We start from the raw sequence: 25,282 nt of genomic DNA, 5'->3' as shown, positions 1-25,282 counted from the left end.
ACCTCCTTGGTCAGGTTTATTTCTAAGTTTTTTTGAAGTGATTTTAAAAGGGATTTTTTTTTTTTATTCTCCCTTTCTGATATTTCATTGTTAGTGCAAAGAAATGCAACAGATTTCTGCATGTTAATCTTTATCCTATACTGTTACCTTGCTGAATTCATTTATCAGTTCTAGTAATTTTGGAGTCTTTATGGTTTTCTATTTATAGTATCATGTCATCTGCATATAGTGACAATTTTACCTATTCCCTTCTACTTTGCGTAACTTTTCTTTTTCTTACCTGATTACTGTGACTAGGACCTCCAACACTATGTTAAATAGAAGTGGTGAGAGTGGGCATCTTTATTTTGTTCTAGATTTTAGCAGAAAAGCTTTCAGCTTTTCACTGTTGAGTAATATGTAAGCTGTGGGTTTGTCATAAATACCTTATATTATGTTGAGATATGTTCCCTTCTGTACCCACTTTGGTAAGAGTTTATCATCAATGTGTTGAATTTTATCAAATGCTTTAGAAAATTTAAAATTACCTATGTGACATTTGATTATTATAGAATCAAGGTAGTCTAAATACTTCCCTAATGTTTTGTTTGAGAGTATGTGTGTGTGTGTGTAGAGATGTGTGCCTTCAAATGGTAAGCCCTTTGAGGATAACTAACATCATATACTTTTTTATATGCCTGCTGTACTCAGTAGAATCCACAGCAGTTAGTAAATTCATATTTACTGAATTTCTGAAGGCATTCTGGCTTATTCTGGTATTTCATGCCAGACAAATGGCAGTGGCTGTGCCTAGGGGCCTTCAATTACATGGGGTGGTGGCTGGGGGGCGCAGATCTAAGGGAAATCTCACCATGGAGCAACCTGGCTGAGAAGGACTTCTATGGGTTCCTGTGGTCAACCTGAGTTTTCCTCACGAAACTCTTCAGGCACTCAGTGTCCACAGATCTGGAACTGTCTGCCAGCTCTGCTAATCATTCACTACCTTTGGCTTCCTTCTCGGCTACTCATTGGCAGTGTCTGGTTTGGGGTGGGCGATTCTTATCTTCAAAGTCTTGATCAGGATGTTCATGTTGTAATGAACAACATGGAGATTTGGTGCCGGAGCAACCCGGACGGGACCTGAAGTGGGGCTTCTTGTCCTCATATGTGCCACTTTCAACCTCACATTGTTATTGGGTCAGTGCTGCTGTTTTCTCTCCTCCTCTGGCCTCTGGCTCACAGTTGCCAGGAACAACTGTCAAGGAGAGTGATGGAGCTGGAGGAAGCTCTGCTGCTCCCAACTCACTAGGATCACAGCCTCAAAGTAGTAGAAGCAACAGTAAGAATGAGCAAATGTGGCTCCCCTTGAGGCCTACAGACCACGTACTTGCTGTCCCATCCCTGCTGATATGCAGAAGAGCAATACATCTTGTGCTTCTCCCAGATCAAATCCCAAACCCAAGACAATCCCTGGGGTTCTTGCCTCCTGACTTGCTTCAGAAGTGTCACTCAGATTTTCCCCTTGAATCTCCTTCCTCTGATCATTGAGCCCCATGGTGCTCTCACAGGGTTTAGATAATTCACCAATAGGGAAACGGAGACAGGAGACAAATATTCTCCCTTCTGTGCAACAATATTCACGGCATTTATTTTCACTTTAATAGAAGGTTAAGTTCAACACAATTTTTCTTTTCAGGTGAAAGGTATGACAGGCAGCAAGTCAAAGGAGAACTCAGATTTCTGACTTCCAGTTTATGGATTTTTCACTTCTTCATGCTGCCTTCTTAGAACGGTGTTTCCATATCTCAAAGAAAACAGTTGTCACTTCCAGATTATGGAATTACAGATGACTTGTAGTGCTTTTTGTGAATGTGTATTACCTCATTTTTCTACAATGACTACACACTGAATAAAAAATACCTAATGTTAAAAATTTAAAAGACCAAACTCCCTCAGAAAGCTGAATTAAGCTCTTCCTAATTTACTTTCACACTCAAATCCCTAGCCCCACCAAATCTCTCAATAGCAAGAAGAAATCTGAATTGCTGTCATCCTCAAGGGCAGAAAGATTTAACTTTTTTTCTGGTATTGCTTAGACTTGAGAATGTACAGATAGTTGGGTAGGAGTGAGGTCTCAGAGACAGTGCTGTGAGCTGCATGTAAATTCTCCTCCTCTTCACTAGGGGCACTGTCAGCATCCAGGTGCTGCCTTTCTGCCCCACAGCATTGTTTGTACCTTAAAGAAGGATGGTTATGCAGACTGTGAGGTCAGTACTGTTCATGTTGAGGGGTGAACTTCCTCTTCCCTCAGCATAATTATCACCCCCAGAGAAACTCCTATTGCTTGTACCTCCTACAATAAACCCAAAGCCATCGTAGGCATCACATTCCCTGTACTTTGTTCTTCATCATTCTCTCTTCCTTATACTCAGCTGGCTGTTACCCAATACCTAGGACTCTGTCTTCTGAGATGCATTAGACACTAGAGGAGTCATAGATAAATGAAACTGATGGGCTAATTCATGTTAAAATCCGAATGGCCAACATCAGCTCACTGGAGTCACTCCTCTTGACAGAACCAGCACTTTAGGGATTACACCTTAATTCCTTGTATCAGTTAGAGATAGATCATGGGAATATGAATTTCTCAAGGACATTAGACTTTACACATTTGGAGTGAAGAAGTCTATGGAAGGCTTTTGGCTCTCTTCTGTGTGGTGGGCTGGCAGTCCTTTCATCCCTGTGTGGCAACAGTCAGGAAGAAGTATATTACCAAAAAAAAACTGGGAAAGAGCAAGGACAAATTGCAACCTGTGAAGACAGGCTATAGCTTGTCTTCCTCTTGTCACCTCACAGTTCAGTGGCAGGTGGCTTGCAGAAGCTTGTGTCCTTTACACAAAGAGAAGCTGAGGGAGCGATAGGCCTGGCTGCCCATACCAAGGTGAGCAGATCAATAACTGAATGTGTGAGCTGTAGGGGCACCTGGTACCCTACACCTTCAGAGTTTATTAGGTTGCTGCTTTACTTTCATCTTCAGATTCTTATGTAAATTTCTCTTGCAGTCAACTCAATCTCAAACCATATAGGAAAGGTAACTCTGGGAAACATGGCTCAGGCTTAGTCAGGTTGACACAGTACAAAATCCTCCAGTCCCTAAAATCAGTATAAAAAGGTAGCTTTTCAGATCCATTTACTGGCTATTAGAGATGCTGATGTGGGGAGATAAATGTGGGAATGTAAAGAGATAAAGGGTGGAGAGGAAGCGAGCTTTCTTGGTGATCCTCAAAGCAAGTCTATAAAAGATCAATAGAAAACCCAGATAGGTGCGAAATATGATCATGTATCCAAATGTTTTTAAATATATGTGTCCAGAAAGAAAACCCTGTGATTGGGCCAGAGTTATGTCTGAGGGGTGCCGAAGGACACCCAAGGATTTGTAAGTGCTCAGGCTTCCTCTCGAGACCATGGCAACCCCTAATCCCATTCCATCTTCCTCTCTCCTCTGAGTGCTGGGTAGGCAGTCCCAGGGGGAGGAAGCCATGGGAGAAAGGGACAAGTATAACCAGAAGCACCCCAAGGGCCCTAGAGGGGGCCCCCTAAAGGCACATTCACCAGCTTTCTTCTTTGGCAGAAGCCAGTTAGTTCCCAGTGTTCTAGAATGGAATGGAACAATGAGGCTTTATGCCACTAAAGCCGTAGGCTTGTTTCAAGAGGCATTTCCTCTCTGTGGGGGAGCAGTGGGTGGGGTGAAAAGATAAAAGTTGGTGGAAGGCAACTCTATCCAAAGTCCAGACCTTGAGGTGGCCCTAGAAGGACGTGCCTGTGTTTTACTCTTCTCACTTTCATTAGATCGATTTGTGACTCAATGGGAACCTTTATCGGTCACGTGTATCCAGGGTTGTTCCTACTCGCATACGGACTGTATCAAGCGGTAGTGGTCTCCAAAGCTGTGATACTCAGCGACTCTTTCCCGGATCCTTCTTTGCCTCCCAAGAATAAGGGGAGATGGGCCAGGCTGTGGAAAATGTCCCACAGAGGTTTGCTGAAGATGCTGGCCGGCTTTGGCTTGATGGCGTATGAGATCAGCTGTGTTGAGAGAGGATTGACGCTGATGAACAGGGACCTGCCACCAAGATTCATGTACACCAAACAGTGGCAGCACCTCACCATGTTCATCCTCCTCACCCTCAATGGCTGTATAGACATCATGAGCAAAAACTTGCTGCCCCAACGCTGTGTGCCCCTAGAGAAAGGGATCTTGGTGCTGACCTTTTATGTGCTCCTGCTGCTATTGGTGTCGCATGTCCAGGACTCTGTGGGGGTGGAGATGCATGTTCACTCTCTGCTCATCTTGGTGGTGTTGCTGCTGATGCTGGTGTTCACCGCCAAGCTGTGGGCTCCCGACACGTTTCAACTCGCTGTGATCGAGACCTTTCTGTTTCAGATGATGGGTTCCTGGCTGGTACAGGCAGGCTTCATTCTGTACAAACCAGTCTCTGGCTACCCGTGGGAGGATGATAACATTAGTGACATCATGTTTGTTACCACCTTCTTCTGTTGGCATGTGATGATCAATGCTTTGTGCCTGCTGGGTATCTATGGAGTGTCTTCCTTTTGGCATCGTTGCTACCATCCTAGCTGGAAGCTGACGGGGTCCAGAGAAGCTCCAGGTTACATATACTCCAGGAGACCCCTCTACCAATTGCTACAGGAAGTGGAGCAGTCAGAGAAAGATGACCAGGCTCTGCTTTCAAAGAGTTCACCCTGAGACAGGGCCTGGAACGCCTGGCTCACCGTCAACCCCATCTACCCCCTTGTGGGTTCTCCCAGACATGCACTGTGCCCTTTGGTCCCTGGTGAAGACATAGTGGCCATGAAGGAAAGCCACTGGTCTCCATCTGCCAGCGCACCGCCTGTCCCTGAACATCTAATCATTGAGGAGACGAGAAGGGGAAACTGATAAGATTGATGGGGTTGGGGATGGGAGTAAGAGGAAGTGTGCAAGGAGAGTCATAGGGGGAGAGAATGCAATAGAAGGGGGGGCTATGAAGGGGTGAGAGGAGAGTCTGTTATTCACCACCAGATGTTTCTCCAGGCACAAGTGACTGCCTGCCTTTTACCTGATGGAATATTGATTTCTCACAGCTCAAAACTAGAATCATTCAAGTCTCATCCTGACAAAGAAAGTGGGTACTTCTACATGCTTAGCAAAGTGGCACCACCATGTGGAAGTAAGATACACAGAATTTATAATTTATATTGGTTGAAATGACACTTTTGCCAACTCTACTCTCCCCCACCCCCAACCTCAACACTTTGTAATGACTGGCTTCATTTCAAATTCAAATTAATAAAGTAAAACTTTGTTAACGCCTTGCCATGGTGACATTTCAAATTTGCAGGCTTAAAGTTTGTATAGAATTCAAATGTTCAATCTGTCTCCAACTTCCTCCTTTAGTACTCGTATCCCAGTCACCATCACTACCACGGTGCATATCATTTACTAGATCCTGTCCCCCTTGGGTTGTGGCAAATTTCACTGTCTCGCATCTCACAGAAAGCCATTCCACAATCACATCTTTGCCATGTTCTTTGGTACCCAGCAAAAAAGCCACCTTCATCCCAATCCCACTGAGCACCTCCAAGGAGGCCTTCTCCAAAAATTCCTACTGACTCCCTTGTTCTGGAACTCCTAAGCACTTACGTTACACCTGCCTTGTTAATTTGCTCACACGGCTGACACTTTGCTTTGCTCTGTTTCTGCAATCATTTTCCCTGGGTAGGTTTTTCCTCACCACCTTGAGTGTAATCTCCTAAGAGGTAAGGACTTTGTCATAGCCAAGTTACATAACTTCCTATGTATGCACCAAATATGTACCATAGGTGATGCTTAATAAAGGCTTATTTGCTTCCAGAATTTCCACATTCCTGTTCCTTCAAAATGTGTTACTGGACAGACCCAAGGTTCTGGGAACCTCTGCAACACACCAACCATCCTAAAGCCTGAGTCACCTCCTTAGCAATGGGCCCACTTTCTTCCTCATTCTTGGGATAAGGAAATCCACTAAGCTGTTTCTGAAATGTTTACTGTTATTATTTTTTTAATCCTCCCATGTGTTTCTATAAGGAACCTCTAGAAAGCTGAGACTCAGCAGGTTGAGTTGCCCAAGTCTTGTAATTGGTACAAGGCAAAACAGGAATTCAAGTGCAGGTGTGTCTGACTGAAGCCAGTGACTGTGTCCTCTGGGCCACGAGGACTTTGCCCATGGCAATGGAAAAGGGAGTGACCCTCAAAATGAAATTGTTGAGGGACTTGCCTGGTGGCCCAGTGGTAACCAATATGCTTTGCAATGCAGGGGACACAGGTTTGATCCCTATTTGAGGAACTAAGATCCTACATGCCTTGGAGCAACTAAGCCTGCATGCTGAAGCCCGTGTGCTCCGCAGCCTGTGTGCCACAACTAGAGAGCCCGCATGCTGCAACTAAAGAGCCTGTGGTGCCAGCAATGAAAGATCTGCATGAGGCAATGAAGATCCCGCATGCTGCAACTAAGACCCTTCACAGTCAGATAAACTGTTGAAAGGAAATAAAGGAAGAAAGTCAGCCAGAAAGCCCAGCTGGAGCAAGAGGCATAATACAAATACTCTACAGACCCCCCAAAGAGTACGTCTGTCACTTTCTGTCCATGACCACCCCCAAGTCTCCCCTGGGAGTGGAAGTCTGGCAGGCTCTCAACCTCTAGTTAGGCCTTAAACGTCTGGGCTCAGATCCGAGTGAGAGCTGAGAATAAGAATTGTTTGTGACCAAGTTTTCTGATCCTTGCTATTTCTGCTTAACTCTTGGTTCCTAGACTCTTTTCAATTACCTTTTGTGGGGGAACTCCTTTTCTCTTTACCTCTCATACACACTGATGGGAGATGACGAAAAAGCACAGATTCTGCCGGTGGCCTGTTTCTAGTCACTTGAGGTCAAATTTTATAATGATAAACAAACCAAGTAATCAGTTGATATCCCCAACATATTATCTCTTAAATATCCAGTGTAGATAATAAACTTGAATGTTATTAATTTACTATATAGTATTTGAGACGTAACAGAGAAGCCTTGAAGGCCAGCTAAGACTTCCCAAACACTTCTAAGGTTATGTGGAGAAATTTGCAATTCTCACAAAATTCCACCAGAGGGCACTACATCCGCATCACCCCAAGCCAAGCCTCTCACTCTCCAACCCAGTAAACAAGTCTCCCAAGTACCGGTTCAAACGAACTGGGGGGAGGGGAAAGGAGGTCAGGAAAAATACAGAACCAAGTATCCAGAAAACATACCCAAGGGCTGTTTGTTTCCTGTTAAAATTTGGCATGCGAATGTGAAATAAACGGACTCAAATCAACTAATGGGATGGGGGTGAGGGAGGAAAGGCTGTGGACCCAGCTGAGGGCATCTTCGAGAAGAACACCAACTAAAGGACATACTCTGATCCAAGTTGTTTTTGACCATAATGCTAATTTCCTAAACTTTTAAATAAGCTTCAATAATGTTCCAATTAATCTAGAGAACAAAGATAAATCCATACAAATCTCAATACATTGAGAAAAGGAACAACACTTATCTGTGAAAATCCCAGATTCACAAAACCATGAAACAGGTTATTAAACACACAAAATTATCTCCAAAGATTCCTTTTAAAAAGAACCTGTCATACAGCAATTCCCCCACTTCACCCCCCACCCTGGAATATACTGAATGTCTACTATGTGAGGCACACAGGGGAAGCCACAATGAAGGACTCAGAGGTAACCCGGTTGGTTCCTGCACTGTGGATACAGTAGGGATTTCAGAGATTAGAGGTGGTGCCCAGGAATGCATCAGCCCAGCCTGAGAAGGCTGAAGGAAGGGAAACAGAAAAAGGCTCTCAAGGGAGCTGTACCTTGGAAGCATGTAAGGCTGTGAAATACTGCACTAAGGTGATTCGAGCAGGAGGCTGCAAATGAGCAAGGCCTCAGCTTTCTCACCGTTAAGCTAAAATGATGTAAAGATTAATTCTAGGATGGCATGGCTGTAGTTTTCTCGGTAGGACTTCTTTTACCATGTCATTAGTAAGATGAACTTACTTCCTCCCAATTCTCCAAGCAGTTTCCTTTTAGAAGTAAGATTTGGGGTAAGGCTCAAGACCTAAACCTTCAAGCGTAATGTGTAGGCTGGGAAACTAAGCGTTCTTTACATTTGAATGGTTTCAAGGGGCCTTCAACAAAACTCAATTCAGACTAAACAAAAATAGCTAAGACTTGAACTTATCATTTCCTAACCTGAGCTTAAGAGTATATAACGATCAGAAAGGATATAAAGAACAGTTCCTATGGGTTCAGTATTTGATAATACCGAATTGAGGTGAAACCTGGTCTTTCCTTCTTTACTTATGTAGCTTCAAGTCTGAAAGCTCGGTTGATTGCAGCTTCTCCCCCAAATTTGCTTTAAGAGTAATGACATCAGCTTCCAAGGCTGTTTCTTTTCCTTTTATTTTTATTTTGCTTTTAGATTTTACAATGGTCTATTCTTTTGGAAAGAACTGGTGTTGGTTTATTAAAAAGAGAAAAAGTTTATAATGCTGGGTTGGGTTTCCAGGGTGTTCCTCAAGCCTGAGTCTCAGCAGTCTCTTCAGCATGAGTTAAGGTTTTGTTCACTGCCTACTGAAATCATCCAAATGTTAGAAAAACTCCCATTTCCCAAACTACATGTTCTGCTTAAAGATTTGAGTATGTTTGAGCCTTACCCCAAATCTTGTCTCTGAGTGCAAAGCCACCAACTACACAGGCCCTAGGAAGGCACGCTCAGGTCACTAGATTAAGGGTTTACAATCTGCAAAGTGAGACTGGGTCCTTTAAAAGAGAAAGAAATTGAGAGAAGAACTCATAGGTAAAGTCCACCCCAAACAAGGCCTTTATTTCAAGCAGCAGAACACTGAAGAAGTCCTTTTTTTCAGTCCCCAGCCATTTCTGCAGATTTGGAACCAAATTTTGACCTGTGATGTTTCTCTCCCACTCCACCCACCCCTTGGACATAGCTACTCTAAAAGAAAAAAGCCTGACTTCAAAGCCCATGAAACAGAATCCCCTGTCTGCTTTGATATTGAGTGTACCAGGAGACAGAAGAGTCCACGGTTCAAATGCTCTAATGCTTTTTAGGGAGCAGGAGGAGACTGGGGGTGGCTGGCAATTTAGGGAAGGAGAAAGAGAACAAAGGGCAGCAGACACAGCAAAGTTGAACTGGATGAAACAGGCCATTCTCCTTATAACTTCTCTAAAAGTCCAGTCTGGGTTTCTGGGGGCAAACCAGTTAGTTGAAGCTCTTTTCTTCTGCTTTTTCTTCCTTCATACTCTTTTAAGCTTCCTTGAATAGTTCTTGAACTCATTTGGGCCCTAATTCAGTTTGGTTAAGTAAGTAGGGGGCTGACTAAGGAGGACAAGGCCTCTTGTTCTGCCTGAAAAACTAAGTGGTCATGTATTACCTTGCTAACCCTCACAAAGTATGCCCCCGGTCACATGAATGGATCAAAGCAAATCCATTTCCACTCTTGGAAAAGCAGCTCAAAGCACATGTTCTCTTGATGGTGCCGCTGTCAGTTCTGTGTAGTCAACAAACATCAGTTATTGACCAGTTATTGACCCCCCTGGACACTCCTGGGGGACACACAGATGAATAAGGAAGGTTTAGACACCAGCCAGGGCAGCAGGCTGACTCACATACTAGAAGCTTTAAGAACTGAGCTTTTCTATTTTCTATTCCGTGTGCCATCCCTACCTCTGGTGCAGGCGGTGACCAGTACAATAGAAGGCTCTGGCTCACTTCTGGCAGCCTGGCAACTGAAAATTAACGTTTTTTAAAACAAGAACATGGCCTTTCCCCTCCCAACACCCCCTCCTCAACCATTTAAACTCAAGACTTCACAGAAATAAATGGAATGAAGACAGCCCACTTTGTTATCAGATCTAAACCCACTCTCATAAAACTGATGGTGGCGCATTAATCAGAGTTAGAAGGTTGTACTTCATGGGTTACGGCAGGGAAAGAAATAATTGAATCCCTTCAGATTATCTTGGCCTACAATAATTAAAATTATTGCTTTCTAGCATTGCTGTCTGTGCCATCACAATTAATCCTTACAATATACAAGGTAGCTGTTATGCCTAATTTGTAGGCAAGGAAACTGAGGCTTCAGAAGTCAAGCCCAGATTTGAACCTACATTGCCTGACCTGAAGCCCAGCCTTTCGTCATCATTTGAAGGATCACAAGTTTAAGTGCAAGTGTAAGGACGGAATACCTTACACTTGCAAGGCGACTTACCTGGTCCAGAATGTCACCTGTCTGAAACACACCAAAAGCCTCTGTTTGAGATGAATCTTGAGTCTGTCATCTTAAAGCACCGCAGTGTTAGCCACACTCTCACAGGGGAGGGATGTGGACCAAAGAAGCCAAGTTATGTGTGTGGTCACAAACAACATTTCTTTTCCATATTTGTGGTACAAAAAATAACCAGAAGAGCAAACTTCTTCCCTTCCTCTTCCAAAGAAACATGATTTCTTAGTTTTCAAACAGAAAATCTCATTACTGGGGCTCTTGAAAGGTGCGATAAAGGCTAGACACCATCAGGAGGATTCAGGCAATAAAAACAGTATGATTAAATCTTATCACTGGTAGCAATGAAGACATTATATTTATGTGTGTTGTATACATATATATATAATTGTATATCTGTTGACAAACATCCCTTTCAAGACTTTGTTCACACACGCATTTTCTCAACTATCCTAATAAAGCTCTGAGGAGAGAAGAGGAAGGGGTACTGATTCTCATTTTCCAGACTTCAAAGATGTTCAATAAACTACATAAAAAGCAACACCAGACAGAACTTAAATTTTTGACGTACCCAAGGTTTCAAAGGGGGAGATGCCAAGACCTCAATCCCCTGTCAGCTGCCCTTCTTGGGAAATAGTTCGCACAGAGGATTTCAAATCTGTTGCGCGGCTCTAAAGGTCCTCTCTTGAACCACTTTATTTGATTTGCAGATGAGGGAACTTGGGTCCAGAGAGGATGCAGAGTTGCCTCAGGTGTGGCAGAGGCCGGCTCTGGGTCTCCGCCCGCCGGGATGCTCTCTACGCAACGAGACAAAACACAGCGCGTGCACCACGAACGGGAGATGGAAGACTTCAGGTCACATCCCCAAACCCGCCGAGGAGGCAGGCCAAGGGGCTCTTTCCGGCCTACCTCCGGCAGCCCCCTGTCTGCGCCGCCCCGTCCGAGGCCGGCCCAGGCACCGGGGAGCCCGGGGCTACTGCAGCCCGCACACCCCCGAACTCCCTCACAAGCAGGACCTGAGGGCCGGGCAAGGGAGTGGGGATACTCTAACAACGAAAGGCAAAAGCTGGTGCCTGTGGGTTGGAATTTCCTCTGGGCCGTGCAGTGGGACCTGGGAAAAGAACCCTCCCTCAGAATATCTGACCTGGGGGCGCCGGGGGGGCGAGCACGCGGGGACCGCCCGGGGCCAGGCGGGCGGGGGCGCGGCAGCCCGCCCGGTGGGGTCCTTCCCGGCAGGCCCCGGGCCCTCCGCCCGCCGCCGGCTCGCCCTGCCTCGCGCCCCTCCCCCATGTCCCCTCCCCCACCGCCCTTTCCCTTTCTTTCTTTCCCGGGTCCGCTCGCCCCCACCCGGCTGCGCCCGCTCGGCGGCTCGCCCAATGGCCGCGGTGCCGGGACGGTGCATCAGCTGATCCGCCCGGGCTCGGGGCCTCTGGGAACCAATCAGGGCGCCGGGGGCGGCCCCGGCCGCCGATAAAGCGTGCTGGGCGGCGGGCCGCCCTGCAGAGCTGAGAATGGGAGAAGAGCAGGCTGTCTAAGCAGCACCTCCCCGTCCTCTTCGCCTCTCTTCTCCTCACCTCGCTCTCGCCGCCTGCTCGCCCCGCCGCTTTGCTCGGCGCCCAAGTAAGCACCTGGCCGGCCCGGGGAGGAGGGCGCGGGGAGGTGGGGGGGGCGGGTCTCGGGAGTGTGCCGCGCCGGCCTCGCCGCCTCCCGAGCCGCCGCTCCCTGACCGATCGTCTCGGCCCCTTCCCACCTCCTGGCTCTACTCTGCGTCCCGGCCTGGAGGGAGGTGGGACGGGGGGTTCCCGCTTGCTTTCGCTGCCCGCGGCTCCGGGCGGGTCTGGGTCGGCGATGGTGGGGCGCCAGGCTTCGCGGAGGGCGGGGAGTTGTTTTGATCTTTCTTCAGCTGCTGGCGGCCCGAAGCGCCGCCCCTGGAGGTCGCTGGGCAGGACGAGCCGAGGAGCCCGCTCGCTGCCCGGGCCCGGCGCCCCGCGCTTGGCCGTGTGGCGTGCGTGGTGGATGGAGCGGTCCCCTTGCGGGAGCCTCGCCCTCTTTCTCCGCGGCTGCGGGCGTCGGGGCACGGTTAGCTGCCTACGCCGAGGCTAGGCGCTGGGAGAGTCGGTGGTGCGGCCTGCTCCCGCCGCGGGGTGTACCCCTGTGACTGAACAATGGGGAGCCCGGGAGCGCGGCGTGGCCGGCGGGCGCGGCGGGTGGAGAGGCCTGGCTGGCCGGACAGGGGCAGCAGCGGCGCGCTGTCCCTCCGGCGGACTCCCCAGCTCCCCACCCCCTCCCCGCCCCGGCCTTGGAGGGGTATGGCCCCCTCGGCGACGCCCTGAGATCCAGTCGGGGGCCCAAGGGGAGGGGCGCCGACTTCTGGGACGTTTCAGTGGGAAAGGGCTGCTCTCAAAGTGGATTTTCCCAACTACCCTGGGGGCGGGAAGCGGGGATGCTCCCCCGGCCGCAAATCCGCGAAGAAGAACACGAACGAAGATGAAGACGACCTGGAATCTCGGTCCTCGGGGTCCCCCTCCAACTGCTTCGGCTTCGTCGCCTACTCGGTGAACGCCGGAGAGAAACCGCGAGTCAAGATCAAGTCGACTCAGGAGCCTTCGTATTCCTGCTCCACCCGGTGCGATTCCGACCGCACTCCGACTCCCTCTCCCTCTCCGTCTCCCTCGCCCAGAAAGCTCCGGTGCGTGGACCAGCGAGAGCCCGAGACCCACGAGAGGCGCGAACGCCACTCCAAAAGGAGAAGGGCCAAGGAGGGCATCATCGATACCTTTGATCTTACGTGGCTGGGGTGAGTGAGGAGCAGGGATCCAGGACCCTGCTCCCACCGCAGCTGCAAGAAACCGCTAAGGACCGCAGAATCCCAGCCCTCCATCCCCCCCACCACGTAAAATCTCGGCATCTCGGCGGAACTAGTTGATAGAGCAGGCGGCTGTTGGCATCCAACCTGTCACGGAACCGAGTTGGCATCACCGAAAAGAGCAGGCCGCGAGGCTTAAGGGAGAAAGTGTGACTTGAAATTGGAGGTGGTAACCGGTGGGAGAGGAAAGAAAGCCAGAGACGGGGTTATAGCTGGGAGCTGAAAGGGTCTGGGATTTCTCCTACTGGCTTTTAAAGGCAGGATGGGCGATGGGCATAAGGAGTGGGATTTGGATTTGACTGACCAAGTCTAGAGGGAGTCGGCAAAGATTGTCTGCTAACACAACTTGACAGACAGCTTCTCTTCCCGGAGGGGAAGGGTGAGGCTGTTGCAGGGAGAAGCAGTTGTTTTCAGCTGGGCAAACATGGACGGTTGCCCATAGAAACATTGCCACTGTACTTCACAAAGTTGCCCAAGTCATTGGAGGAGAACAATATGTTCCTTCTCCAGCCACCCTGGGCGATCAATGGGGGAGGGAGGAGGTAGAACGTTTCCTTTTTGTGTTGGGGTTTGGTTTTGTGGCTTCAGTGTCTCTTCTTTGAGAGGTTTTGCGGTGGTGGCTCGCAGATTTTAGCATGCCTCAGCTTTTGAAACCCCAGATCTTTTTGATTTAGAAGTGGGAATTTCTTAATTAACTTAAAGTTCTCTGGTGGAATCTGGTCACTCAAACTTAAGTCTACTCTTTGAAATGAGAACTTTGCCTCAAACTGATGGAAGTCATGCCAGTGTGTGTCTTAATCCAGGTTGGATCAAATGTACCAAAGTACACATTAGTCGTTAGGAAGCCACCAGCTCTTAAATCTTATAGCTAGCCCCGGTTTCATCCTTCCAGCTAAATGGGGATGGGGTGGGTTGTTTATTTGGAAGGGTGGAGGAATCTTCAAAAGAACTTTTTATTGAGGCATCCTCTGGGGTGTAAAGAAAAGGGAAAACTTAACCAAGAGATCTAGCAACCAAGCCTTTCTGTGGCCGGATTTTACTTGGAGACAGATGTCTGTTCTGCAGACTGTTTCTGAACTTTTGTATTTTGTTTTGGGTTCACCACCCCCCACCCCCCTGCCCCCCAGTATCTTAGTATGAAAAATGAAACAATTCCTCTACCTCTGACATACTGCAAAAATAGAACGTAGTGCTCAAAAGTTTAGATTCTGGCTTGAGGAAGCGAATAAGGAGACTTTTGTTCAGTATAAAACTTTAATCTCCCTGAAAGCAAGTTAAATAAATGTACTGTACTTTTGAGTGTGTGACTTCCAAAGGGAGGGGCCGCCACTCCCACTGTGACTTCTTGATTTAATTGTCCTTATTGCGTTATTCCTGCAGAGGATCTGTTTGGAGTTGGTGTTCTTATTTTATTTTTTTCTCTCTCTCTTCAGAACACCTTCCACCATGGCCACCTCGGCGAGCTCCCACTTGAACAAAGGCATCAAGCAGGTGTACATGGCCCTACCTCAGGGTGATAAAGTCCAAGCTATGTACATCTGGATCGACGGTACTGGAGAAGGACTGCGCTGCAAGACCCGAACCTTGGATTCTGAACCCAAGTGTATAGAAGGTGAGAGGCTGGGCAGAATTGGGGGTGGGTGGCAGCCTGAGACCAAGCCACTAGATCTGGCCTTTTTATTCTGATGTAAAGCTTTTCTAAGGCAGGACTTTACAGACTTTATTCAGTCAACATTAAGCTCCTACACTGCCTCCAAGCATTAACAATGGACCCCTTTATTTAAATTGAGTCTTGCATATCGAAAGAAAAAAGATGAAGTCTGGGGGAGGGGGATTGGGAACTTTGTTGACTTGGGCATCCCATCTCAGGCTGATCTAAGGTACCCCCAGGAACCCAGTTTGAAAACCACAGCTCTAACCTGACTATTCCATCTGCTATACAAACTCTTTTGAATGTCATTTAGGTTCTAGATGTAAAGCAAACACCCTAAAAGTGGTATCTAAGTAGAGCTAGCCATCATTTGTTTTTCACTGATGCACTTTTAGAATTCTTAAACTGGCTGATTGCTTATCCTACAGAAGCTATTATATGAATTGGGATGACTTTTGTCTTTTTTTATTCTTTGGTCTAGAACAAACCATAGCTGCCCTCCTTCTGGAAAGGGACTGAGGTCCATCATCTTTTACCTGATTTAGGATAGCTTACTCTTCTGATAATGCTCACATTTGAGTGAATGAATGAATGGCTATAATACAATACATATAGCATGTACCTGCTATGTGGCAGGTATTGCACAGGCCCTGGAAATATAAGAGTCTAGTCTCTGCTTTCAGAGAACTCATAGTCAACTGGAGAGAGATGAAGGAACTCGCCTTTAAAACATAGTGTGGATAAGTTACGTGGGAGCACCCTTGAATAAGTCATCCTGCTAGTGTCTGTTTATCTGTTAAAATAAGGACACCACATGAACTGGGACTGTCCATTACACAGTGTGGGGTGGGGGTGGGAAGTGAAAGAAATAAGCAACACAGATGGCCTATCAGAGAGTATTTCTCTTGTATTTCAACTCTTTAAATGATGACTGACTGACTAGAAATGTCCACTTTGTCTCCTGGGTGTCCAGTAGACTTATTTACAGAGGAAACATTATTCTTAGGTTGTTTCTGTGATTGGCACTTCTTTTAAGAAAGTGATACAATGGTCTTACTTGGAACACAGAGAGAAAGGACTGTAGGGCAACCTGCAAACATCAGGGTTTGCCTGTTATTAGCAGCAGTCATGCATCACTGACTTTCTGGACAAGACAGTGTAGATCCTTAGAGAGAAAAAGGTAAGTGAGAGGCTGTACTCCTCCCTGAAAAGTTCTTGTGCTTGCAACTTTAATTTCCCCCTCTCTTTTTATCACAGAGTTGCCCGAGTGGAATTTTGATGGCTCTAGTACTTTTCAGTCTGAAGGCTCCAACAGTGACATGTATCTTGTCCCCGCTGCCATGTTTCGGGACCCTTTCCGCAAGGACCCCAACAAGCTGGTGTTCTGTGAAGTCTTCAAGTACAACCGAAAGCCTGCAGGTTTGTATAGGATAGACTTAATCCTAATCCATGAATTGTAAAGTTGTGGGGGGAGGATATTCCAAAATTGGTATTGGGAAGACGAGCTTATCCCAGAACTGTTAGAAGTTAGAACTAACTTCTAACTAGAAATCTGAAGGACTAGACATGCATCTCCCCATCCTGAACTTCCTTGTTGAGAGAGGTTGTGTGGTCCGTCCTCCCATTGTTGGCTGCAGAAAACCACACTGGATTCTTCTAAATCTTTGCTGGAGGAGTGCCCCATGTCACAGTCCTCCTGCCTGTAGATTTTAAGAACTTGGATTCTAAAGTTAGAATGCTGGGTTTGAGTTTTACTTGTCACTTCCCCCATTTTAAAATGGGGGGAAATAGAAGGAGGGTGCTATAAGTATACTTACAGCTATAGGAAGTATAGCTGTATGATTCTGGGTTCGATCCTTGGGTCGGGAAGATCCCCTGGAGAAGGAAAAGGCAACCCACTCCAGTATTCTTGCCTGGAAAATCCCCGTGGACAGAGGACCCTGGCAGGCTATTAGTCCATGGGGTTGCAGAGACTCGGACATGACTGAGCGATTAAGCACAGCACACAGCTGATTCACATTGTTGTACAGCAGAAACCAACACAACACTGTAAAGCAGTTATCCTCCAATTAAAAAATAAATTAAAAAAAATGGAGCAACTAATAAAATCCGTCTCATAAAATTGTTTATAGAGGATTGAGTTATGTGCAAATGATTGAGTAGAATTTTATGTCAAATACCGGTTGCCTTTTTGTTCCACAGAGCTTGTCTTCTTTCTCTGTCTACTGACTAAAACAAGAGCATCTTGGTTCACTGATAACGTATGTTTGCCGTGAGGTTTGCTGTAACTGCACCTTTGGTTTTTTCTGGCAGACCTGGTTGTCCCAGTTCTCTGCCATTCACTTTTTTAAACTCCGCTGGAGTCTCACTTCCATGAGGTCTTGCCATACTTGGCCAGTGAGACTTTTTGGCAAGTCCTTTCTTAGTGACTCTGAGCCTTACTTGTCTTTGTTTTAAAGTGAAAAGTGAAAGTCGCTCAGTTGTGTCCAACTCTTTGTGACCCCATGTCTATACAGTCCAAGGAATTCTCTAGGCCAGAATACTGGATTGGGTAGCCTTTCCCTTCTCCAGGTGATCTTCCCAACCCAGGGATGGAACCCGGGTCTCCTGCATTGCAGGTGGATTCTTTACCATGTGAGCCACAAGGGAAGCCCCCCAAAAACTCTGTCTTAGGAGGCATTAAATTGTGGTGAAAGACCTGAGTTCTGAAGTCAAGACAGGCAGGGTTTCCTGATTCTGCCTGCCCCGGCAGTTTGCCTGCCATCTCTGAGCCTCATTTTCTCACTTGTAAAAAGGGAGACTTATAAAACCCATCTTAGGGTTATTAGGAAAATGCAGCTGGCTCTGCAACCCTGTGGACTGCAGCACACCAGGCTTCCCTGTCCTTCACTGTCTCCTGGAGTTTGGTCAAACTCATGTCCATTGAGTCAGTGATGCCATCCAACCATTTCATCCTCTGTCATCCCCTTCTCCTCCTGCCCTCAATCTTTTCCAGCATCAAGGTCTTTTCCAGTGATTCAACTCCTTACATCAGGTGGCCAAAGTATTGGAGCTTCAGCTTCAGCATCAGTCCTTCCAGTGAACATTCAGGGTTGATTTCTTTTAGGATTGACTAGCTTGATCTCCTCGCAGTTCAAGGGACTTTCAAGAGTTCTCCAGCACCACAATTTGAAAGCATTGACTCTTTGGCGTTCAGACTTCTTAATGGTCCAACTCCCACATCTATACATGACTACTGGAAAAACCATAGCTTTGACCAGATAAACTTTTGTCAGAAAAGTGGTATCTCTGCTTTCTAATACACTGTCTAGGTTTGTCACAGCTTTCCTTCCAAGGAGCAAGCATCTTTTAATTTCATGGCTGCAGTCACCATCCACAGTGATTTTGGAGCCCAAGAAAATAAAGTCTGTCACTGTTTGTACTTTTTCCCCTTCTGTTTGCCACGAAGTGATGGGACCAAATGCCATGATCTGAATTTTTTTAATGTTGAGTTTTAAGCCTACTTTTCCCACTCTCCTCCTTTACCCTCATCAAGAGGCTCTTTAGTTCCTCTTTGCTTTCTGCCATTAGAGTGGTATCATTTGCATATCACAGAGGTCTGAAAATGGTTCCTGGGACATAGTGAAACAGCCAATAATAATCTGTAAAGATCTGTTACAGCATAGCAGTTTTTCCTGGTTGAGCTTGTCGCCTTTTTTGGTTGGTTGGGTTTTTTTTGGCATGAGCCGGTACTATAGAACTTAGCACTTTGTATCTTCTCACTGGGAATGTAAGGCTGTTTGACAGACTAGACAAATGATTCTCTCAATAAACATTGTAGATTTGGCTGTAAATGCTTTAGAAACCAGGAATAGGTCTAACAGCTAGAAGAAGTTCTTCTGTGAATAGAGGGTTCAAGTGCCTGACATTTGGTACTTGGGAAGGGGCCAGCTTGCAGATAAGGTGAACCCTTGGCTGTGTCCTGTGGGTCCTCTCCCATGTGACTTTGTTATGACCCAGTTTAGTTATAAATAAAGCCTTTTGAGAGTCTCCCTACAGATACATAATCGTAGCTTCTCTTATCATCCCCTCTCACACTGACCAGAGTACCAAAAGGTTGACCCTGGGTCAGTTCAGTAAATAACATCTCAGGTACCTGGAATCTGAGGACCACTTCCCATCAACACGGGGATTCAGTGCATTTGTCCATATGTCTCTAATAGCGTGTCCACTCTCTCCTAGAGACCAATTTAAGGCACACCTGTAAACGGATAATGGACATGGTGAGCAACCAGCGCCCCTGGTTTGGAATGGAGCAGGAATATACCCTCATGGGCACTGATGGGCACCCCTTTGGTTGGCCTTCCAATGGCTTTCCTGGGCCCCAAGGTAAGTCTCCATGGTGAGAGGTGAATCTTGCTTTTCCCCAAGTGCTTAATTGCCAAGAGAAGTCTCTCTGGAGATGGGAGTGAATCCTTGTAGATCAAAAAGCTAGGAGGCTATCCCCAAGACTGGCTGAAATAATAGTGTAGAGAGTTAGCCCTTGTGTTACCTAAATCCAAATAATGGATGTTGAGATGTTAACATTGCACGGAAACCATGGGCTCTAGTCGGTGTCAACCCAGAGGAGCCCACTGCACACCACTCATCTGCCTCCCGGTAAAGGCAGGGATGGTGATTCCAGGAGAAGGTGTGAGAACTTTCTGATTTCTGACTTTGGGCCATGCATCTCACTTAGATAGGAATTTTCTTGACATCCTGCCTCCTGATCTTCCATCTTGATGCCTCTCCAGGTCCCTACTACTGTGGTGTGGGAGCGGACAAGGCCTACGGCAGGGATATTGTGGAGGCTCACTACAGGGCCTGCTTGTACGCCGGCATCAAGATCGGGGGCACGAATGCCGAGGTCATGCCTGCACAGGTAAAGGTCTCTAGCCCACCACCTGCCCCACCTAGAGGCATGTGGGGGCTTTTGCTAGGAAGGGCTATTGTGGTGCCCACTCCTTAACCCAAAGCCCTCAAGGTGGCTTGGAGTAGAGATGAGCAGGAAGCAAGTGTCGGCTTCTGGGTTGGGGTGAGCAGCTGGTTTTGCCAAGGCCCATCTTCTCGTTCTCTCTAGTGGGAATTCCAGATAGGACCCTGTGAAGGAATCGACATGGGCGATCATCTCTGGGTGGCCCGTTTCATCTTGCATCGTGTGTGTGAAGACTTCGGAGTGATCGCCACCTTTGATCCTAAGCCCATTCCTGGAAACTGGAATGGTGCTGGCTGCCACACCAACTTTAGCACCAAGGCCATGCGAGAGGAGAATGGTCTGAAGTGAGTGCCGCCTCCAGCCGGGGCCATTTCACTCTGCAAGAATACCTGCCAGGGGTTTGATATATTGGGGATGAGTAAGCTGCCTTCCCAGTTGGGGCCTTTAGCTCTTGGTTCAAAAACTGTCTTCTGATCCTGTCATTTTGTTCCTATTTGGAAAGTTCCCCCAAAATACTCTTCAAGTAGGATTCAAGGATGGTGATGGGGAAAGTTGACACAGATGAATGCTTTTGAAAATCTTTAGTAAGAATTAAATTAATAACAATACAAGCATCTGAATGAGCTTAATGCATGTGGGTGGGAGAGAGTTTCACTGGGACGTCTGCTGCCTGCCCAGCACTAAGAGACACAGGTTGTAAGGCAGGGTGCTGCCTTTGTGGAGAATTTCTTTTCCTGGGGCCTGGAAAACAGTCTTTGGTAGGTGAGTCACTCCATTCTTAGATCCACACCTGCTCCTTGAAGGGCAGGTTTCCTGATGGCAGGCCAGACCCTCATCTTGCCTGTTTCTTCCAGGTACATTGAGGAGGCCATTGAGAAGCTAAGCAAGCGCCACCAGTACCACATCCGAGCCTACGATCCCAAGGGGGGCCTGGACAACGCCCGGCGCCTAACTGGGTTCCACGAAACCTCCAACATCAACGACTTCTCTGCCGGCGTGGCCAACCGTGGTGCTAGCATCCGCATCCCCCGGACTGTTGGCCAGGAGAAGAAGGGCTACTTCGAAGACCGTCGCCCATCTGCCAACTGTGACCCCTTCGCCGTGACCGAAGCCCTCATCCGCACATGTCTTCTGAATGAAACTGGCGACGAGCCCTTCCAGTACAAGAACTAAGTGGACTAGACTTGCAGCCCTCGAAACCCCTCTTAATTCTACATCTTACTCCCACTCTCGCCCCTCTCAATGTTATAATAGCTATAACTCAAAGGGTGGAATATCAAGGTCTTTTTTTTTTTTTTAATTCCTCACACCCAGTTAATATCTCTTGCTTTCTTTGGTCAGGATTGAAGGGGTCAAGTTCTTAATCACTTCACAACCACCTACCTACCCCTGCCCTTTTCTTTTTCCTATCACTGAAGCTTTCTAGTGCATTAGTTGGGAGGGGGTCGGGGGAACATAACCACTGCTTCCATTTAATCAGGTGTGTTTGTCCAATAGGCATAGCTCTCCGGACAGAGAGCCCAGTCATTGTGAAGGGATGGGGAGGACTTTTTCTGAGTGGTTACTGAGTCGGGGACAGGCGTGCTGGATTCTATGGTTAGGTTAGGATTTCCCTTCTTGGTGGGAAGTTCCATTACTTACAAGGTTGTAACCAACTTTCTATCAAAAGTGAAAATTAGGGGGGAAGGAAGGGTGGGAAGTCAGGTAGGAAAATGCCCTAGATCTCCTGGTGTGGTGCTTCCCTTGCCTGGGGCTCAATGCCCTAACAGGCTCCGCATAAATGGATGGATGGCCCTACCTTAAAGAAAAAGTTCTTATTATGTGGTCCTCCATTTATAACACAAAGCAGAGTAGTATTTTTATATTTAAATGTAAAAACAAAAAAATTATATATATGGGTGTGCAGATAAATGTGTGTTTTCTCTTTAGGGAGAAAAAGCCATTCTGGTTACGGGGAACCCAAATTTGAGACTAAGTAGTCTGGTTAGAAATAAGGATCTCCTTTTGAGTGGGCGTGGGGATGGGAGAGGCTGTGCTGGAAGAGTTGGCTGTTTGGGGCTGATATTCCCTCACGACCACTTGAGGGCTTCTCTCTGCCCTGCTTGCCCTTCTGGGAGGCTGACGTTGGTTGGTTAACAGGTGGAAGCCCATGATAGCAGTAGCCATCACCTGAGCCCCAGGTTTAAAAGACACACATGTACTTGTACACACAGGGGTTTGGAAATATGAGTTGGCTGGTCAACTTGAGCATGTTACTGACAAGGGGGTATTGGGGTTTTTTTCCGGTGGGACTAGCATGTCACTAAAGCAGGCCTTTTGATAATATTAAAAAAAAAAAGATTTTTTTTTTAAAGCAAAACAGAATTTTAGATTTTAATCATATTTGTTAGGGTTTCTAAGTCTTTGTTTTACAGAATTGCTTGTTTGCTTCAGCTGTCTCCTCCCCATCTCTGCTCTGGAGGAGATGGGACAAGTCTGGAGTCCAAACAGTTGTAATTTTGTATCTTGGTGTCTGTTCTCTGAGTGTGAAATATTCCCTTCCTTTGTTAAGATTCCTGAGGAGTTACTATTTTTTTTTCTTTTATAATAAAAACAAACCCCACCTTTGTCCTTACATTTTCCTTAGTGTTTCTGGCTGTTTTGTGTTGGTCGCAGAAAGTGGGCAGTGGTTTTTTTCTTACCATGACAATTTCTAATTGCCATGTACAGTATGTTCAGAGTTAGACAACTCTTCATTGTAAACAAACTGTGTTAACTGCCCAGAGCAGCTCTTATAAATGTTAGGTTGATTTATAAGATCACTTCTGACTTCTGTGGTTCTTTTAAGTCCCTATGTGCCACTTCATTTCCCTTTTTCTACCAAAAAGGGAGTTTTTTTTTTTTTTTTAAAGAGGCAAAGTAAGTTCAGGTATACCTGTTTTTGGAATTAAAGAATCTTTCCTGAGGCTTATTGCCAACGAACCCCATCCTGTGCTTTGGAATCTGGAGTGTTTGGGTTAAGGCCTATCCAGGCCCTAAAAGTTTGCAGTAGTGTACAAACCCCTGTGCTCCAGAACTTGCCTTTGGCCTATCACACTATCAGGTTTTGAACACTGGCTTGATTTTATTGCAGCCTAGTCTGTTTGCAACTTGTCTCACTGCCCCTACTCCATTTCATCTTCTGCCCAGCTTGCCAGTGGTTCATCTAAATAGCAAATATTGACCACGTTGCTACGCTGGTTAAAACCTTCCAAGGCTGACCTAGCTCTGAGGGTGAACCAGCCCCAGATACGCCTTGATACGCTTTTCCTTGCACTAGTGAGCTGTTCACGAAGCCCCCAAAGGCTCTGGAGACACCTGTATGCCTCTGCTCTTTGTCCCTTTCCCTGGAAATTCTTCAACTTCCTGAGTTTATTTCCATATCAAGCTGGGTAGAAGTTCCATCTTCTGTGGTGCACACACCTCCAGCAAAAACACTCATCCAACAGTTTCACTTTGTAAGGTGCCAGGTACCGTAGGCAATAGTAAGTAATTACCTTTTAAAAAGATGGTATCCTCTATCAGTTTGGAGGTAGTTGTAGCCTGCTAACAGCAGATTTAGACATAAGTTTTCTTCGGGCAAGTGTGTATCACTCTAGTCTTACATAATCCTGCTGCTGCTGCTGCTGCTAAGTCGCTTAAGTCGTGTCCGACTCTGTGTGACCCCATAGACGGCAGCCCACCAGGCTCCCCCGTCCCTGGGATTCTCCAGGCAAGAACACTGGAGTGGGTCGCCATTGCCTTCTCCAATGCATGAAAGTGAAAAGTGAAAGTGAAGTTGCTCAGTCATGTCCAACTCTTAGCGACCCCGTGGACTGAAGCCTACCAGGCTCCTCCATCCATGGGATTCTCCAGGCAAGAGTACTGGAGTGGGTTGTCATTGCCTAGACACTTTTTTTTTTCTTGTTTTGGAAGGTTCGCTCCAGTCGTGTCCGACTCTGCAACCCCATGGACTATACAGTCCATGGAATTCTCCAGGCCAGAATACTGGAGTGGGTAGCCTTTCCCTTCTCCAGGGGATCTTCTCAACCCAGGGATTGAACCCAGGTCTCCTGCACTGCAGGTGGATTCTTTACCAGCCAAGCCACAAGGGAAGCCTAAGAATACTGGAGTGGGTAGCCTATCCCTTCAGTGGATCTTCCTGATCCAGGAATTGAGCCAGGGTCTCCTGCATTGCAGGTGGATTCTTAACCAACTGAGCTATGAAGGAAGCCTTTGAAAGGTTAGGTCCTGACCTAATTTTCAAAGTAGGATGATCTTTACCTATTTGTTTGCTGGGTGTGGTCCCAGTCGGCACCATGTTGCAGCATGATTATTAAGAGTGCCCTCTTGCTCGGCATTTTCCAGGTTTTGCTGATAAATTATTTCAACTGAAATTCTGTTTCCCTCTCCCCAGCCAAAGTCAGTTTCCCTTCCCTGGGTCACCCCCCAACATACACACACCCCACTGTTCTTGGGAGCAGTGGGAGGGTTGGCATATTCTGTACAGCGCAAGCACTACATTGAGTAAATAAGCCAAGCATGCTGTTTTTGTGCTCACTAACCAATTCTCAAAAGGACAGAAAAGGAATTCTAAATTAACGTCGTCAGGATCTAGGTGGAAACAACCAGTATATTTCCTTCTCCACCCTCTTAGGTAGAGTTAGCTTTGGCCTACACGTCACAGTGCAATCCCTTTGTATTTCTAAGGTGTTTTCTTATAGCTCATTTAGCAGACACTAGGTTACTTGATAACTTTATCAGTGATAGATTAAATGGAGACTGATGGTCAAGCCTTCAAGCCTTAAAGAGACAGGCCAGTATTCACAAAAGGATGAGTTCCCTTGATTTCATCCTGTCGGTGATTGGATAGGAGCTGAATGACAACACAAGCTAACAGAAGAATTATTATCGTTTAGTCACTAAGTTGTGTCCAACTCTTATGAACCCATGGACTGCAGCCCGCCAGGCTCCTCTGTCCAAGGGAGTTCCCAGGCAAGAATACTGGAGTGGTTGCCATTTCCTTCTCCAGGGGATCTTCCCGACCCAGGGATCATATCCATATCTCCTGCATTGATAGAATTCTTTACCACTGAGCCACCTGGGAAGCCTGTAAGGAGCTAATAGAGGATTCCAAGGAGTTCCTCGGATGGTTACTGTTGGGATCATTTAACAAGCCATATCTGTGCTACTGGGTAGGATGGTAGTGCTGTGCTAAGTTGCTTCAGTTGTGTCCAACTCTGTGACCCTACGGACTGCCAGGCTCCTCTGTCCATGGAATTCTTCAGGAAAGAAAACCGGAGGGGATTGCCATTCTCTTCTCCAGGGGATCTTCCTGACCCAGGGAATCAAACTGGCGTCTCTTACGTCCAACCTGCATTGGCAGGCAGGTTCTTTTCCACTAGTGCCACCTGGGAATACCTAGTGGGTAAAAGAACTTCCTAAACAAATACTTGGTGCCAGGGTTTCAAAAATCTCAC

The 25,282-nt window shown here is 46.8% G+C and overlaps 2 protein-coding genes across 4 annotated transcripts; both read left to right on the top strand.

Annotated features, from left to right (window-relative positions):
- The first annotated feature begins 3,844 nt into the window (after window positions 1-3,844).
- Window positions 3,845-4,747, top strand: TEDDM1 (transmembrane epididymal protein 1). The gene has a single exon (XM_059875818.1). It carries the CDS (start codon window positions 3,845-3,847, stop codon window positions 4,745-4,747), a length of 903 nt encoding a protein of 300 aa, XP_059731801.1.
- A 7,086-nt stretch (window positions 4,748-11,833) lies between these two features.
- Window positions 11,834-22,606, top strand: GLUL (glutamate-ammonia ligase). 3 transcript variants are annotated; one of them, XM_005217263.5, is made up of 8 exons: window positions 11,834-11,954; window positions 13,015-13,131; window positions 14,634-14,812; window positions 16,109-16,270; window positions 19,073-19,219; window positions 19,624-19,751; window positions 19,950-20,149; window positions 20,660-22,606. In XM_005217263.5, the coding sequence occupies exons 3-8, from the start codon at window positions 14,647-14,649 to the stop codon at window positions 20,976-20,978; spliced, it is 1,122 nt and encodes a 373-aa protein (XP_005217320.1). In that variant the 5' UTR covers window positions 11,834-11,954; window positions 13,015-13,131; window positions 14,634-14,646; the 3' UTR covers window positions 20,979-22,606.
- The last annotated feature ends 2,676 nt before the right edge of the window (window positions 22,607-25,282 follow it).

The sequence above is a fragment of the Bos taurus genome, chromosome 16, assembly GCF_002263795.3.
Source record: "Bos taurus isolate L1 Dominette 01449 registration number 42190680 breed Hereford chromosome 16, ARS-UCD2.0, whole genome shotgun sequence".
Classification (NCBI taxonomy): Eukaryota; Metazoa; Chordata; class Mammalia; order Artiodactyla; family Bovidae; genus Bos; species Bos taurus.
This window is presented reverse-complemented; position numbering and strand designations above follow the sequence as displayed.

Coding starts and splice junctions, on each gene's coding strand:
- TEDDM1 (XM_059875818.1), top strand. CDS start 3,845: ATGGGAACCTTTATCGGTCACGTGTATCCAGGGTTGTTCCTACTCGCA.
- GLUL (XM_005217263.5), top strand. CDS start 14,647: ATGGCCACCTCGGCGAGCTCCCACTTGAACAAAGGCATCAAGCAGGTG. Junction 19,752..19,949: donor CCGAGGTCATGCCTGCACAG/GTAAAGGTCTCT, acceptor CGTTCTCTCTAG/TGGGAATTCCAGATAGGACC. Junction 20,150..20,659: donor CGAGAGGAGAATGGTCTGAA/GTGAGTGCCGCC, acceptor TGTTTCTTCCAG/GTACATTGAGGAGGCCATTG.